At 34.2% G+C, this 14,654-nt stretch overlaps 1 protein-coding gene across 1 annotated transcript in view; it reads left to right on the top strand.

The window, feature by feature from the left end:
* Positions 1 to 13,300, top strand: part of LOC148944941 (uncharacterized) — a 39,856-nt gene extending 26,556 nt beyond the window's left edge. Inside the window, exons 5-6 of the mRNA XM_089099545.1 lie at positions 1,845 to 2,015; positions 12,779 to 13,300. Of these exons, the coding sequence (XP_088955671.1) occupies positions 1,845 to 2,015; positions 12,779 to 12,789 (182 nt within the window). The 3' untranslated portion in view covers positions 12,790 to 13,300. The remainder of the gene's footprint in view (positions 1 to 1,844; positions 2,016 to 12,778) is intronic.
* The last annotated feature ends 1,354 nt before the right edge of the window (positions 13,301 to 14,654 follow it).

The following is a 14,654-nucleotide window of genomic DNA, read 5'->3' as shown; positions in this document are numbered from 1 at the left end:
GTCATTACAACCTTTGTCTTACCATAGCCCTAGAAAGTAGTATAGAACCTCATTTCTTGCACGTGTTGTTGTTTGACATACCATAAATCAAATGGATACCCAAAATTATCAGTAGAAATTCCTTTGGAAAAAGTATAATATATTATTCTTCTCCTCCTAAGCACTCATACCCTCTTATTTAGAACCATACATGATCAATTTTATCATGTTAAATTCAAATATTCTAATCTTGGTTTACAAACTTATATTCCGAACTCAGCCATGGCTGTTCTAACTTTACATCTTCTATGTATCAGCCATCATTACTAATAATATCATCCAGATGTGTGAATACAACAAAAATATACAAATATAATAAATTTTAACAAGCTTAAGGCACTAGCTAACTTGAAAAATAGCTGAGTTTGATAAACTAGATGTCAGGACTAATTTAGGACCTAGATTTACCATTAGAAGGCGTTGCCAAGCTACTATATTCTCTCAATTCTTAGTTCTTAGCGCTGAAAAGATTGGAACTGCGCTAGGTGCACACTGTCAACGATTTGACAAAAACTTTACTTGTGGACTATTTTTTTTCATGGATTCTACTTTTGAAAATATCGCTCTTATGTTTTCAGTAGTATTTAAAGCTATATTAAGGGCTTTATTCTAAATTTGAAAAGTTGATTTACAATTCTTTAAAACTTAATAGTCAAAGTCAGGATTAAAACTTAATAGTCTAAATCAGGATTGAGGGAGGTTTAAGAGGCTTAAGGTACTTTCTTGTTCCTCATTGGGACAGTAGATTATTTACTCAAGGTTTTATTTTAATATGACAGAGAATGTATAAATTTATCATAGTTCTGTTCCCTTTGAAGAAAGAAGGAGGCGGGGTAGATCCTTCTGAACAATTTTGTTGAGGATCATTGATGATTTGTATCCATTCCTTGGACCGAAATGGCTTTAATAATATTTAAAGTCATGTCAAGGGTTTTATTCTAAATTTAAGAAGTTGGTTTACACTTTTTAAAAATTTTGTATTCCAAATCAGTATTGAGGGAAGTTAAGAGGCTCAAAACATTTCCTTGTTCCTCATTTGGACGGTAGATTCATTACCCTAGGTTTTACTTTAATAAGACAGAGATAGTAAAAGGTTACCATAGTTGTGATCTTTGAAGGAAGAAGGAGACGGGCAGCCGCTTCTGAACAATTTCGCAGGAGATCATTGAGGATTTGGATCCATTCCTTGGAGGTTCATTCTCCTAACTCCATTAATTTCTAAGATAGTCATACACCCCTAAACTGAAATTTCTACTAGAAATAGAAAAAAAATTGCTATGACATAACGAGGTAGAAAAGCCAAAATATCTCCCTCCGCGATACCCTTAGCTACAGCTTGAAACATTAAAATTTCTTTAGCTTGTGTCAAAAGATTAGGGTTATATATCAAATGTTATCTAACCTTAAAAACCCATAAAACTTGGTTTAGGTTGGTAGAAGTTTAAAATTTTGTCACTGGATGTATTATATGCTTTTTGTGTATTGCTGAAAGTTTTATTCTCAGAATCGTTCTAATTTCTAATATAGGAACATCATAAGCTGGAATTTAAACTAGAAATAAAGTTTAGTCTTTAAGGGCAAGAATTAAGTTTTATTTGGAATTTTAGGATTTTGTTGGGGGGGGGGGAATTATTACCCAACAAAACATGGAGTTGTAGTCACAAGTAGTGGCAGTAGCAGTAGCAGTAATAGTATAAGTAGTCGTTGGAATAATTGTACTGAGAGTTTCATGTTGATATCCTCAGGCTTACTTTCAAAATTTTTATTAAATTTTTTATGTCAGTTTAATTTATATTCTGTTTTAGGAGTTGAAGATGTTTTACCAAGTTACAAGGAGGAGGTCTTAGCCATTCCAAACCTTTTTTTGTTTCCTAATGGTGAAGATGTTCCTTTGGTTAATTTTCCTGGCTTCTCAGGACTTCGTAAATTTCAACCTGACACCCAGGAATCAGGTGCCACATCTTTTTACAGTCAAGGTATATACTCAAATGTTTGTTTAGGTACAATCAAATATATTTAAACAATAGCATATTAGAAAAACTTAAAGGACAAGTGGTAATATATATTTAATCTACTCTTAAGTAGCATCATTCTATTGTTCTAAATACTCTACTGTTTTTTTGATCTAGGAGGAACGCTTCAAATTTTCAATTGAAAGATGTTTGGTCAAGATTGTTTTCTAAAAGCTAGAACATAAAGCTTAAAGCTAAAGTATTTACGTTTCTTTATAAATGAAGACATATCTGTTTATTGTTATCGTGAATTCTTGATAGTAAGTTACGATCTTGAAACAAGCAAAAACTGGTATATTCTGTTTACCAGAAGTTTATAATATATTTGGTAGTTACACTATATATTCTTTTTATGTAATGTGATTTCATGGTATAGAACATTAATTTGACTAAAAGTCCTGATTTTTTTTTTTTTTTCAGTTAGAGTCAAAAGTTTTTGTTTGTTTATAGAAGGACATTTTTTTTTTCAAATTTTTCCTGTAATGTGGGTTGAGTTCTATTGCACTTCAGGCATTAAATTCTAGGAAAAATTAAATTCTAATGAAAAAAGAAAATTTAGACAAGCCTAATTTGAAATCGATGAATAGGCTCATTAATGGAGTGAAACAGATGAGAATTATAGGTATGAAACTGTATTATTTGTTTATATTTCCATCTTTCGTGAAAGTCAATTTTTTTTTTTAAATAATGATTGAATGATTTGATTTATTGATTTTGAAAGAATCCCAACAACTACAGTAAAAACCATGGAAAAATTTTGTGGTAATTATGCTCAAAAATGAAGCGCAAACAATATCAGCTATTAGATCATGTTAAAACCAGCATCACAACGAATATCGTAAATGATATATGCGTTTAGATGAGAAGTAACAACGAGCCCTCGAAGAAAATAAATCCTATAAAACGGATGATTCTTCGATACGTAAGCAGAAAAGAGAAATTGAACTCACACTGAATTTGTTTATCTGAATTGAAATGGCATAGTTGACACCCTAGGATTGAAAGGTAAAGAATAACGAATGTACATATACTCCCTTTAAACGAGCAACTTTGTATTTATTTATCTATGTATGTATATACATTTTCTTTCTTGAAAAATAGTTTTGAATTACTGCAAACAGTAAAAGGAACGGAAAATTGTGTTATGTAATGATGCACGAAAATAGATGACAAACGGGATGTGCGGCTTGAAGAGATGCGACAACAAGTATCACAACCAATCCCAAACGAAATTAACTGAGAGAGAAATTGGCGGTTAAAATATGCGTGACAGGCATGATCACATCGATTTATAAATGAAATATGCAGTTAGAAGAGGAGCAACAGTAAGAATTAATATATATATATATATATATATATATATATATATATATATATATATATATATATATATATATATTATATATATATATATAGACACACGTGGTTAGAAGACATGCGATACCGAGCATGTGAGCAAGTCAAAAATGAAAAACAAGTGCAAATACACACGCGGTTAGAAGAGCAGCGGCGGCGTGTCAAAAATGAAAATGAAGAGCAAAGACAGACGCGGTTAGAAGACATGCGACACCGAACATGTGAGCAAGTCAAAAATGAACTGCAAAGACAACATGCGGTTAGAAGAAATGTAACATCGAGCATGTGAGCGAGTCAATGAAAATCAACCTGGACATGCATTGTCTATTGATCTTCTAACACCATTATTTCGATACGATCACCTCTGGAAAAAAAAACAAAAAATGAGAAAAATAAACACGCATGCGTTATCTATTTTCTGGCCAAAAAAAAAAAAAAATGCAAAATTCCACATTTTCGTTTATAGGAGCTTGAAACTTCTACAGAAGGGTTTTATAATGTGATGAATCTGATGTGATATTCATCAAAATTCCTTGACTAATAGGGGATGTTTTCCCCCTTTTTCAAAAACCATGTAAATTTTCTCAGGCTCTTAGCTTTTGATAGGTAGTAGTAAACTTATATTTGGAATAAAAATGATCATCTTATAAGCATGATCAGATTATTCTTTTGATGTGTCTATTGATATCAGAGTCCGTCTCCGATATCCGATGTCTATTGATATCAAAATCCGAGATTCGAGCTGCCTACTGTTGAGCCAAGTTGTTTCTTACTGACTGTTCGTTAGCACGAACTGTATGATACAAGATTAGTTCGGACGAGGGGAAGGTGGAGTTAGAAATTGATGTATAATCCCCAGGGCTGTAACCAAGAATTTTATTTGGGTGTGGGTTGTCTTCTCTGGTGGTGGGGTTCTCTTGATTTCTGTGAATATTTCTGGTCTACGCTGTTATTATGAAAGCCAAGAATAAAGTTTAACCCCAAAATGAGCATTCTGAATAGGAGGGGGACTGCCCTATCCTCAACATCATGGTCACAGAAGCTGTGGAGGGTGCTCCTTACGTCAGAAATTGAGAGTTCTAGTCCTATTTTATAAGCCAAAAGTGATTAGAGACCCACCCGCCGTGGGGAGAGGCTAAACATTTTCTCCCTTCTTTCTCCCTTTACTTAGATGCATCTTTTCTTGAGCCGTCAACGAAGCATTCAAGTCAATTTGTACTAAGACTACCCCATTAGGAATTGACTTCCACATCAAAACTATTAATTCCCCGTTAGTATTTTTGGTTTTATAAGTCGTAATCTGACTAAAAATAAAGTTTGTCGTGTCAACAGAGGCCGTTTTCGGAAAAAAAAATACTGAAACCTAAGTTTTGAAGAAATCAGATGACGTAAATAGAATCCGGTTTGTAAAGGTAAAAGTGTAAAGGATGCGGCAGTAGACCCTTTAAGTCCAAACCGGTGGTGCTGATCTCCATCTTAAGGCCCTTCGCCAGAAAGCGCAATGGGGGGATAGGAGCCGGATAATTTTATATATATTTATGTATTTTTTCTCGAAAACGGCTCTATATTTTTCGGAAAAATTTGTATCTTAGGATATTCTCGTAGAAAAAAACGATCTAGATTTGTCAGAAGTCTGAGAAAATTTGGTAAGAGCATTAATTTAAGTTTTTGCAAATGACGTCATGGACTATGTTAGTACATCATATAAGCATTTCTTATGACATCATATATGACATCGCATAAACATTTTCTTATATGAAGTCATGCATAGCATAAATAAGAGTTGTGTTTGCAATACATCAGTTATTTATATAATATAATGTCTGTTGGAAGCCCCATAAAACGAAAATTTGCACCATCAATAGTGACAATACCAATACGGGCAGCTAAAGCAAAGGCCATTGCTTATTGTCTGAAGTAATCAAAATCCAAAAATGTGTTAAAAATGAAAATGAAGAGCAAAGAGACTGACGGTTAGAATATATGCAAAACGACAACTAGAGCGTGTCAAAAATGAATGAAGAGCAAAGACAAACGCGGTTTTAAGAAATGTGACACCGAGCATGTGAGCGAGTCAAAAATGAAAATGAAGAGCAAAAACACACATGGTTAGAAGAAAATCGGTGCCGTGTAAAAATGAAAATGAAAAGCAAAGACTCACGTGGTTAGGAGAAATGTGACACCGATCATGTGAGCGAGTCAATAATGAAAATGAAGAGCAAATACACACGCGGTTAGAAGAACAGCGGTGGCGTGTCAAAAATGAAAGTGAAAGCAAAGACACATTCGGTTAGAAGACATGCGACACTGAGCATGTGAGCAAGCCAAAAATGAACAGCAAAGACAACATGCGGTTAGAAGAAATGTGACATCGAGCATGTGAGCGAGTCAATAAAAATCAACCTGGACAGCGATAATCAAAACGTGTCAAAATTGAAAATGATAGCGCTGATGTTTTGGTTTGGGATTTTGACATGGATAAGGTCATCAGTGCCTACCATACCTTTGTTAAAAACAAAGTTTTGGCGATATGTATTTCATAATAACGAAAGAAAAGCGCCGAGGTAAAACAAACAAAATAAATTGAAAACGATAGCGATGATGGTTGGGTTATGGATTTTGACATGGATAAGGTCATCAATGCCAACCATACCTTTGAAAATCAAAAACCTGGACTAGATAAATCGTTGGAAGAAAATGGAAGAAAAGTTTCTATCCCACCACCTGAACAATTAAAAGAAACGAAGCATCGGCGATATGTTTTTCATAATGACAAACGAAAGGCAGTGGCAAAAGAAGAAGTTCTTTTTCCCACCACCTGAGCAATTAAAAGAAGCCAAGTTTCGGCCATATGTCTTTTATAATGACAAAAGACAAGGCGAGGCAAAAGTTAAAGGTCCAATAAAAAATAGTTATTTAACAAAGGCACTACTTCTAATTTAAGGTCCATTTGAACGTCATGACATCAAGAAAAGGCTCAAATCGTCTTCGTTTAGAAGACAAGTGACAATAAGAATCCATATATAGAAGCGTGCTGAGTGCCGGGGCCCTGCGGCAAAGCCCCCAGGCTCCCCGTACTGTATATATATATATATATATATATATATATATATATATATATATATATATATATATATATATATATATATATATATATATACTATATATATATATATATATATATATATATATATATATATATATATATATATATATATATATATATATATATATATATATATATATATCATCTATATGTATATGTATATATGTTTATATAAAATGATATAATTCATCATAACTCGTTGGAAGAAAAAGAAGATTTGTCCCGCCACCTGAACAATTAACAAATCTACAACCTGGACCGTCATTTAAAACTAGACCAATAAGGGCAGCTAAAGCAAATCGCAACAGCTAAAGAAAAAGACTTGGAAAAACCGACAGTGAGATTCACATTGAATTGTAAACGAAATTCTGATTAATGATCTGTGGTTGGAAAATGGAAAAGATGTACGTATATGTTAAAAAAAAAATCGAAAATAACAGTAAAGAACAGAGAAACGAGGATTATACAAGCCAGTGAGAAATGTAGATTAGATTGTGAAAAACATCGATTAACGTAGATTCTATAAAACGAAAATTCAAGACTGAGAGATTTATTGAAGATTAAGACGTCTAGAAAAAGCAGTTTAAGATTATCTTTTAGTTCTAAGGTGAACTGAAGGTTCGAATCCAAAGTGTTAAGATGAGTCAGAAAAGTGTTAAGTTCTATCTCTCCATGATCCCACACAGAAACAACATCATCGACAAACCGGCCCCAGAAACGGTGTTTCAGAGGAAAAGTATTCAAAGCGGAGGTTTCAATAAATTGCTTGTAAGACGTGGCTGAAACGTATTTGCTATCTATAACGCCTTAAGAAATTAAATGAGACGATGTATGAATCTAAACTGCTAAAGCAAAAGCTTTCTGAGGTAAAGATGAACAAAAATGGACAATAAAATATATGTTTGGAAAACAAGGAACAGCGATGACTGGCCACACAAACGATTTAAATAGGTCAAGACTTAAAGAAAGAATACATATTTTTTGTAGGGTGGCTTTATCGAACCTGTGGTGACGTCCTGACATCAAGAAAAGGCATAAATTGTCTGCGGTTAGAAGACAAGCGACAATGCGAATCCATATATAGAAACGTGCCGAGTGCCGGGGTCCGGTGATGAAGCCGCCGCTCTCCCTGTGCTATATATATATATATATATATATATATATATATATATATATATATATATATATATATATATATATATATATATATATATATATATATATATATATATATATATATATATATATATATATATATATATATATATATATATATATATATATATATATATATATATATATATATATATATACATTTATCAAATGCCATGGATCAGAAGATTGTTAAACTTCTACACAAATAAAAATGTTGAAAATACAAAAACTTTTATTGAACGAAATTTTACACAACTAATATGGTTATTTGAGTTTACATATTTCTCAGTTTTTGTCTGTAATTTTTTTCAAAAGTTGCTTGAAAATCTAATTTCCTTTACTCTTCCTTTTCCATCGACAAAATTGCTAAACTGTTTAATCTATTCCGATCCATAGTCGATCTCAGATAGTTTCTTTTATAAATTTTAGCCTGGAATATGATCTTTCTCCAGAAGCAGCGCTTACTGGAATATGATCTTTCTCCAGAAGCAGCGCTTACTGGAATAGTTAAGAATCTTCGGAGGGTAATAAACAAGTTTGGAAATGCCGGTGCTCTATTAGTATCTGATAAAAATTTAGACATTTGAAATGTATGTTCAAAAATTTATGAAGGAAAAACATTTCAAAATTCTGGTAGAAAATACAAAATTTTACATTTTTTCTAGAAAGGAGCTTGAAAACTCTACAATTTGGTTTCTGATATAGTGAATCTGATTGTTTGATTTTCATTAAGAAACAGAATCGAAAATAAATTTCATTGCTTTCGAGTGTTTTTAATTAATTTTTCAAACTTTCGATTTTTTTTTGTTCATTTTAAGGGTAATGCTGGGGCCTTTCAAATGCAGATCGACGCCTCCGTGATCTTTATTCTGGTAGAAAATACAAAATTTCAAATTTTTAGATAACAGCTTAAAACCTCGACAACACGGTTCTCTACTATAGTGGACCTGATGGCGTGATTTTAATTAAGATCTCTTGATACTCGGGGACTGTTTAGCCCCTTTTTTGAAAATAACACAAATTTTCTGATGCTCGTAACTTCTGACAGGTTATATTAGACATGATACATTTAGAGATATGGTTGTTCTAGTTTTGCCAAAATTTCTTTTTTAGAGTTTTCGTTATTATTGGATTGAGTCGCCCAATAATTACTGTCCATTACCACGATCTGTTTGGTTAATCTTCAAACACAGATATCAGGTATCAGAGTCCCTTTTTGTGAATATATTTTTGAGGTTGCTTCTATTTTAATACCCTACTCCCCGACTTTGTATGCAGTTTATTGCTAAATTTGGCTTTATTAGGGAATGGTGGGAAGCTGCAATTGTTAGAATAAGAATAATATATATAGGAAGAGTTTTGAAGGGGAAGCTGATTTCTACCACCAGTTTTTTAATACTATTGTTTCTAATATCTTGATTTCGTCACAACTTTAGAAAATCCATTTTTATCTCTTAAATTCTCGTAAATAGAAAAGCAGTGTGGTCTACGAAGTTCTCTGCAGAATTGGTTCAATTTACGATTTACGGTTTAATTTTGGCTTACTTTCTAATGATTATAAATTATTTACTCGATTTGATCATAATCAAGACCTGTGAATTATATAACTTTAACAAAATGGAATTATTCTGAACTTTGAAGTTTTTAACCAATATTCTACCGTTTTACTATAGCCAAAGATCAAGAGAAAAATGTCCATAAATGGGCTATAATTTAGTTTCCAAATATAATAACTAATATTCAGAAAGAGAATAAAAAAGTATCTAGTGGTATGTTCACCTAATTCCAGTAATGGAAATATCTCCAAATTTACTATGAGACCCCCTCCTTTTTGAATAGGTGCCATGCTTTGATTTTATAATAGTCATTGTAAAATAAAACTTTCATTATAGGACGAGTTGCTTCTCGAAATCCCTTTAAATTTTAGACACTTATAGCAAAATAAAATATATTAACTCACAGTCCGGCTTTCGAATTTACGATATTGATGTTCAGTTGATATCAATTCAGTTGATTTAACGCTATCGATGATCTAGATTCAACTAAACAAAACACGTTCAAATAAGATTCCTTACCACGACTTGCGAGAGAATTTTTGACATTTACTAAAATAGTATAATGTTCTGAATACGAACTAACATTGGCAGAAAGATCTATATTTCAAACTCTTTGTCTGGTTTTTAAAGAGTTGTAAATCATTGAGACAAAGATTCTGGAAAGCAGTGATAAGATTATGTCGGTTGAATAATCAATAGGGTTAGCCGTCCTAGGCGAAAAGTAAATAGATATATTTTTAATTATTTGAATAATTCATAATTTACCCATTATCGTGAAAAGCAATTAGCTTTAAATTTAAAGTTTTTAATTTTCCTTTTAACAGTAATGCGGGGTCCAATTGGATCCAATCGCACTTTATCTTGCCATGGCTGAGCTTACAGAGTCACGTCACTGACCGCCATCCCAAACCAAATAATTGGATGCACTAGGATTCAAACACTCGCCCATCGGACAAAGGGTTCCAAATCCAGCGCACCAACCGCTTGGCTAGGACCGCTCGGTCCAGTTTATACGTTTAATTTAAATAACTGAGCTGTTTCAAACTATATGCTATTCATATTTTCATGTGTTTCCATCATCTTGAAACAGAGCTTTTTAAATAATACCGTAGATTAGGTATGACAATTTATTTTTTATTTAATTACTAATAGTATTTTTGAAAGAAAATACATCGTACATATTTTTGACCATGCTTAGGAGTATAAAAATGGAATTTATCACTAAAAACACCAGATCTTGAGAAAGATATTAGCATTGTTTAAGATAGTAAAATAGCATCAAAATGAAGAAGATTCACCTTAAAGGTAAGTTAAAGTGGATATTTATCTATCCGGAAGGCGCTTTTTATATGCTACTTCTGGAATTACAGTAACTAATGATGCTAATGGAGTTTAGTTGAAGCTTTTTTGCAACGTTTCGGTGTATTTTAAAATGCTACTACTAAAAACTCACCGTAGCACTAAACCGCCTGATTCCAGCACAGACACGCACGCTCCTCCTCCATCCCAATCTATTCAAAGCTGCCCTCTTTACACTAGTAGTGGAGGCATAAGGTTTCCGACGACGCCCTTGTCCCTTCGAATCCCCGTGTTGGCATTTTTTTAAGCTACTGGATATTTGGCAGAGTTTCTTCAAGATTTTTTTCTTCAAGAGTTGTTTCTTCGAGACGTTTTTTCAAGTTTTTTTTTGTTCAAAATATTTTTTTCTTCGAGATTGCTTTTTCTTCACTACATTCTCCCGTCGGGGTCTTCTCCAAGATGCTACTACAATGTTTACTTATGTAGATGTCATAGGCTTTTTTGGTGGAGGTTACACGAGACTATGTTTGCATTCTCAAGGTTATAACAGATGTATATTTTAATTGCAGCTAGTACACAAAGGTATCCCATTATGCGATCTAGACATGTATTTATTCTCAAATTGATTTTCAGTGTTTTCAATAATAAAGGAATCCCGTTATCCAATCTAACTGTGTGTTGATTCTCAAATTTGTAGCGCACCGTATATTTTCCCGGTACATGGTTTTGTTTTGTTCTCTTACTGGGTAATGGACCGGGCAATTTTTATATTTCTTCAGAGTGTAAGTTTTGCATACAAACGTGAAAGTTCATCAGTACACTTTTCAAGATAAGTTGTGAAAGAAGGAATTTTAAAAAGGATATTATCTGAGCATACCAACAGGTAAGATTCGAAGTACACTATGGATAGGGGCACCCCTCCCCTCTCCCTCTCCCTTCCAAAAAATATGGTGAGCATATTTAAATTGTAGCTTATATAATTATCTATATAAAATTAACAGCTAAATACTTAACCTCCCTGCCATTGCATAGTTCTAACGATGATATAGTAATCTTATTCTATCCCGTCAAAATATGCTTTACCATCGAAATATATATTCCCTGTTTTTAAATACTTCCTGATTCTTACAGGTGGGTAAACACAAGTTGATCACCATCCGGCTCCTATATGGATTAAACCTTAATTGTGAACAGATATCATCACGCATACCGTTAAATAATTGTGAAAACGGGGTGCTATCGCATTTCTTTTATGTTATTTAGAGTTTTTGACCGAATACATTACGGGCGGTTTCACAATAAAGAAGTATTTATCGGATCAAATTGACGAGTTATTTCCACAATAAATCTTTGGCTTGCGAGAGAAGTGGAGGAAGCAATGATTAGTATTTTCATATGGAAAATGTAACTACCTCTAATTTGAGTAGTCAGTGTTAATTTAGGGAAGGAGGGTGGAGACCGAGTGTAAGCTATTAGGAGAACTAAAAATTTAATGTATATTCCAGGAAGTTTGATAAAGCGCCTGGGATGTGAGGGCAAAGGGGGTGATTTATTAGAGGTGAATTTAATAAGGAACATAATACTTGTTGGAATTAGAATTTTTAAGTGTTAATTTATTTGGAAAACCAAAAATTTGTTTGTTTTCAGCAGAACCCAAAACCGGAGGAGCTTCCTCCCCCCAAAAAAACCTAGCGTATGAGCTGGTCCAACCTTGCAAAGCGGTGAAGATGCGACCACTTCACTGCTCACTGTTTAAGGCGAGAATATGAAGCCTTTACTGGCCAGCATGCAATGCGAAGACGCGTAGAGGATCACCCTATCGTAAGTAATATTGTAATTATTTAAGACTCATAGATAGCGAAAATTAACGAATTATGCATATAAAAAGGTATTTTTATATGTTTTTACGCGTGGCGGAGATCTGAAAAAGTAATAAGATATGGAGGGAGCCCTTGTTGGATGCCTCTGGAAGGGGAGTTTGTGGAGCCTCTAGCCTCAAAGAAATAGGTTTTTCACCACGATTAAAATAATATATATTCTTTTAGCGGTTATTTGTACCATTTCAAAAGAAAATATAGTGTGAATCGTAGCTTTAGGTTCACCTAGTGATATTTTCGCCAACTCGAGGAGTATAATGGTGATAACCATGGACCTCAGCTTAATAATAATATTGTTTTTTTAGGCTAACATGTTCTTTTTATAGGTTGTAATCATAAGTGTTTCAAGGGGAAAATAAGTTATTATTCTTTTTACAGGCTCCCGCTGAAATACCAGCAGAACTGGCCGACAATGAACTGAAATGGATTGAACGATTGCAAGAAGATGGATTTGGCAAAGAACCAACCACCACCCCGCAAATGGACACCTACGTAAGAAAAATTGCAATTACTTGAGACTCGTGACGAAAATTTCAATGGAGAGGGAATGACAACGTTGTGGGGAACCTTATTCGAAGCGGTTTAGAGGAGAAAGGGGGGCCCCACCCCTCAAAAATAGATCTATAGGTTTCTTTGTCAGCTTAATAAGTGGATAGTTGTTGGAGAGGTTCGGTCCTCTGAATAGAATTGTAGGTTTCTTTTTCAGCTTAAGAACTGAGACAATTTGATAGTTTATGGAGGGACTTTGTCCCTCAAAATATTACGGACTAATAATATATTCTTTTTGCAGCCGAATATATGTTTTACAGGTTATAATTACAACTGTTTCAAAGGGAAAATAAGTTGCTATTGTTTTTAGGTTCACCTAGCAACATTTTTCGCCAACTCAAGGGGCCTGCAATCTCAACGATGGTATTAAATCGTTAATGGAGACAAAACAAGCCCCAGAAAGTGAATAGGGGGGGGGGGTAACTTTTAATAGTGTGGGGGTTACTCCAAATAGTGTAGTTCGCCCTATCTTCGATTTAGATGGTCTCATAGCTGATTTTGGGCTTGACCAGGACTACGAATGGGAGGATTATGAGCTATCACCCAATGAGCCCGAAATCAGCGAGCAGACCAGGTGGCGACCAGCTCCCTCAGCACTGATAGTGACCTTGAGGAGGGAGACCAGGGGGAATAGGAAAAAGTGGTAGCAGTTCACCCCCTACATTGCCTGATTTTACTTGTATTATTCTGCCTTGTGTAATGTTTATATCTTTAGGGCTGAGTTTGGGGGATCCATTAAAAACCCTTACAGCTGGTAATATTATGACGGATCCTACGGACAGTGCACTCCTATGCAAGAAAGATTCGACCCCTTCTTGAACGACCGATTCAGGAGGGGTGGGAGGGATTGCATTAACCCATCGATCGTGCAAAAAATGTATTTAAATGAAAAGTCGGGTGAAGTGTACCCGCATTACATCCAAACTGGAATGTAAATGTAACAAAATTTAAAAAGAAATTGGTTTTAAGAGGTGGGAGGGAGAAGGGGGATGTAAAATATAGTGCACATTTAAGGGGTTGTCAAGGTGTTCAACCCTTTCGTTTCGACACGGGGCTATAGTGCTTCAAATAAGCAGTCATTGTCGCAGGACATAAACTCCTGAAAGATGATGCTAGTAAGACACTTGGACAATTTGGCAGTTAATGGAGGTGAGGAGGGGGCAGAGTTTCCAAACGTAGATTTTAACTGTTTAAAGGGGCAATATCCTGTAACACTTAAAGGAATATACATTTTGGATAGGGCTTACAAGCATCAAAAGATTCGTCTTAGAGTGTTACAGTATGATACGAAATTTGAAGAGGGAGAACTTAAAGATAAAAAGGGTGTAATATATTCAGGTAAAAGCTCTGTCCATTGAATCGGTGAAGCACTGGGTATGGCTTCTTTACGAACCGGAAAGTTGAAGTTTTTGATGGCGTGCGGGTAGATGGTTCTTCTTATAATATCATTCCCAAATCATCTGAGAAGCTGCTAGTCTTAGCTGCAAAATCATCTGATAAGCAGCTAGTTTCAAATGGAAAACATTTGATAATGATAATACGTGCTTGAATAAGATCCGTTTTCTACATTCCGATAGGTTCCCCAGTCAGTTAATTCAAGTACAAAAATGTGACGATTTTAATAGTTTCCCCCTCCTTTAACGACGTTTTCCAGATGATGAAATGCACGATTTTCCGACGTATAAGGGCACTTACCCATATGAGT

The sequence above is a fragment of the Artemia sp. Qi Xiang Cuo genome, chromosome 13 (assembly GCF_049724085.1).
Source record: "Artemia sp. Qi Xiang Cuo chromosome 13, ASM4972408v1, whole genome shotgun sequence".
NCBI classification, from domain to species: domain Eukaryota; kingdom Metazoa; phylum Arthropoda; class Branchiopoda; order Anostraca; family Artemiidae; genus Artemia; species Artemia sp. Qi Xiang Cuo.
Note: the sequence above shows the minus strand (reverse complement) of the source record. Positions and strands in the feature narration are given on the sequence as shown.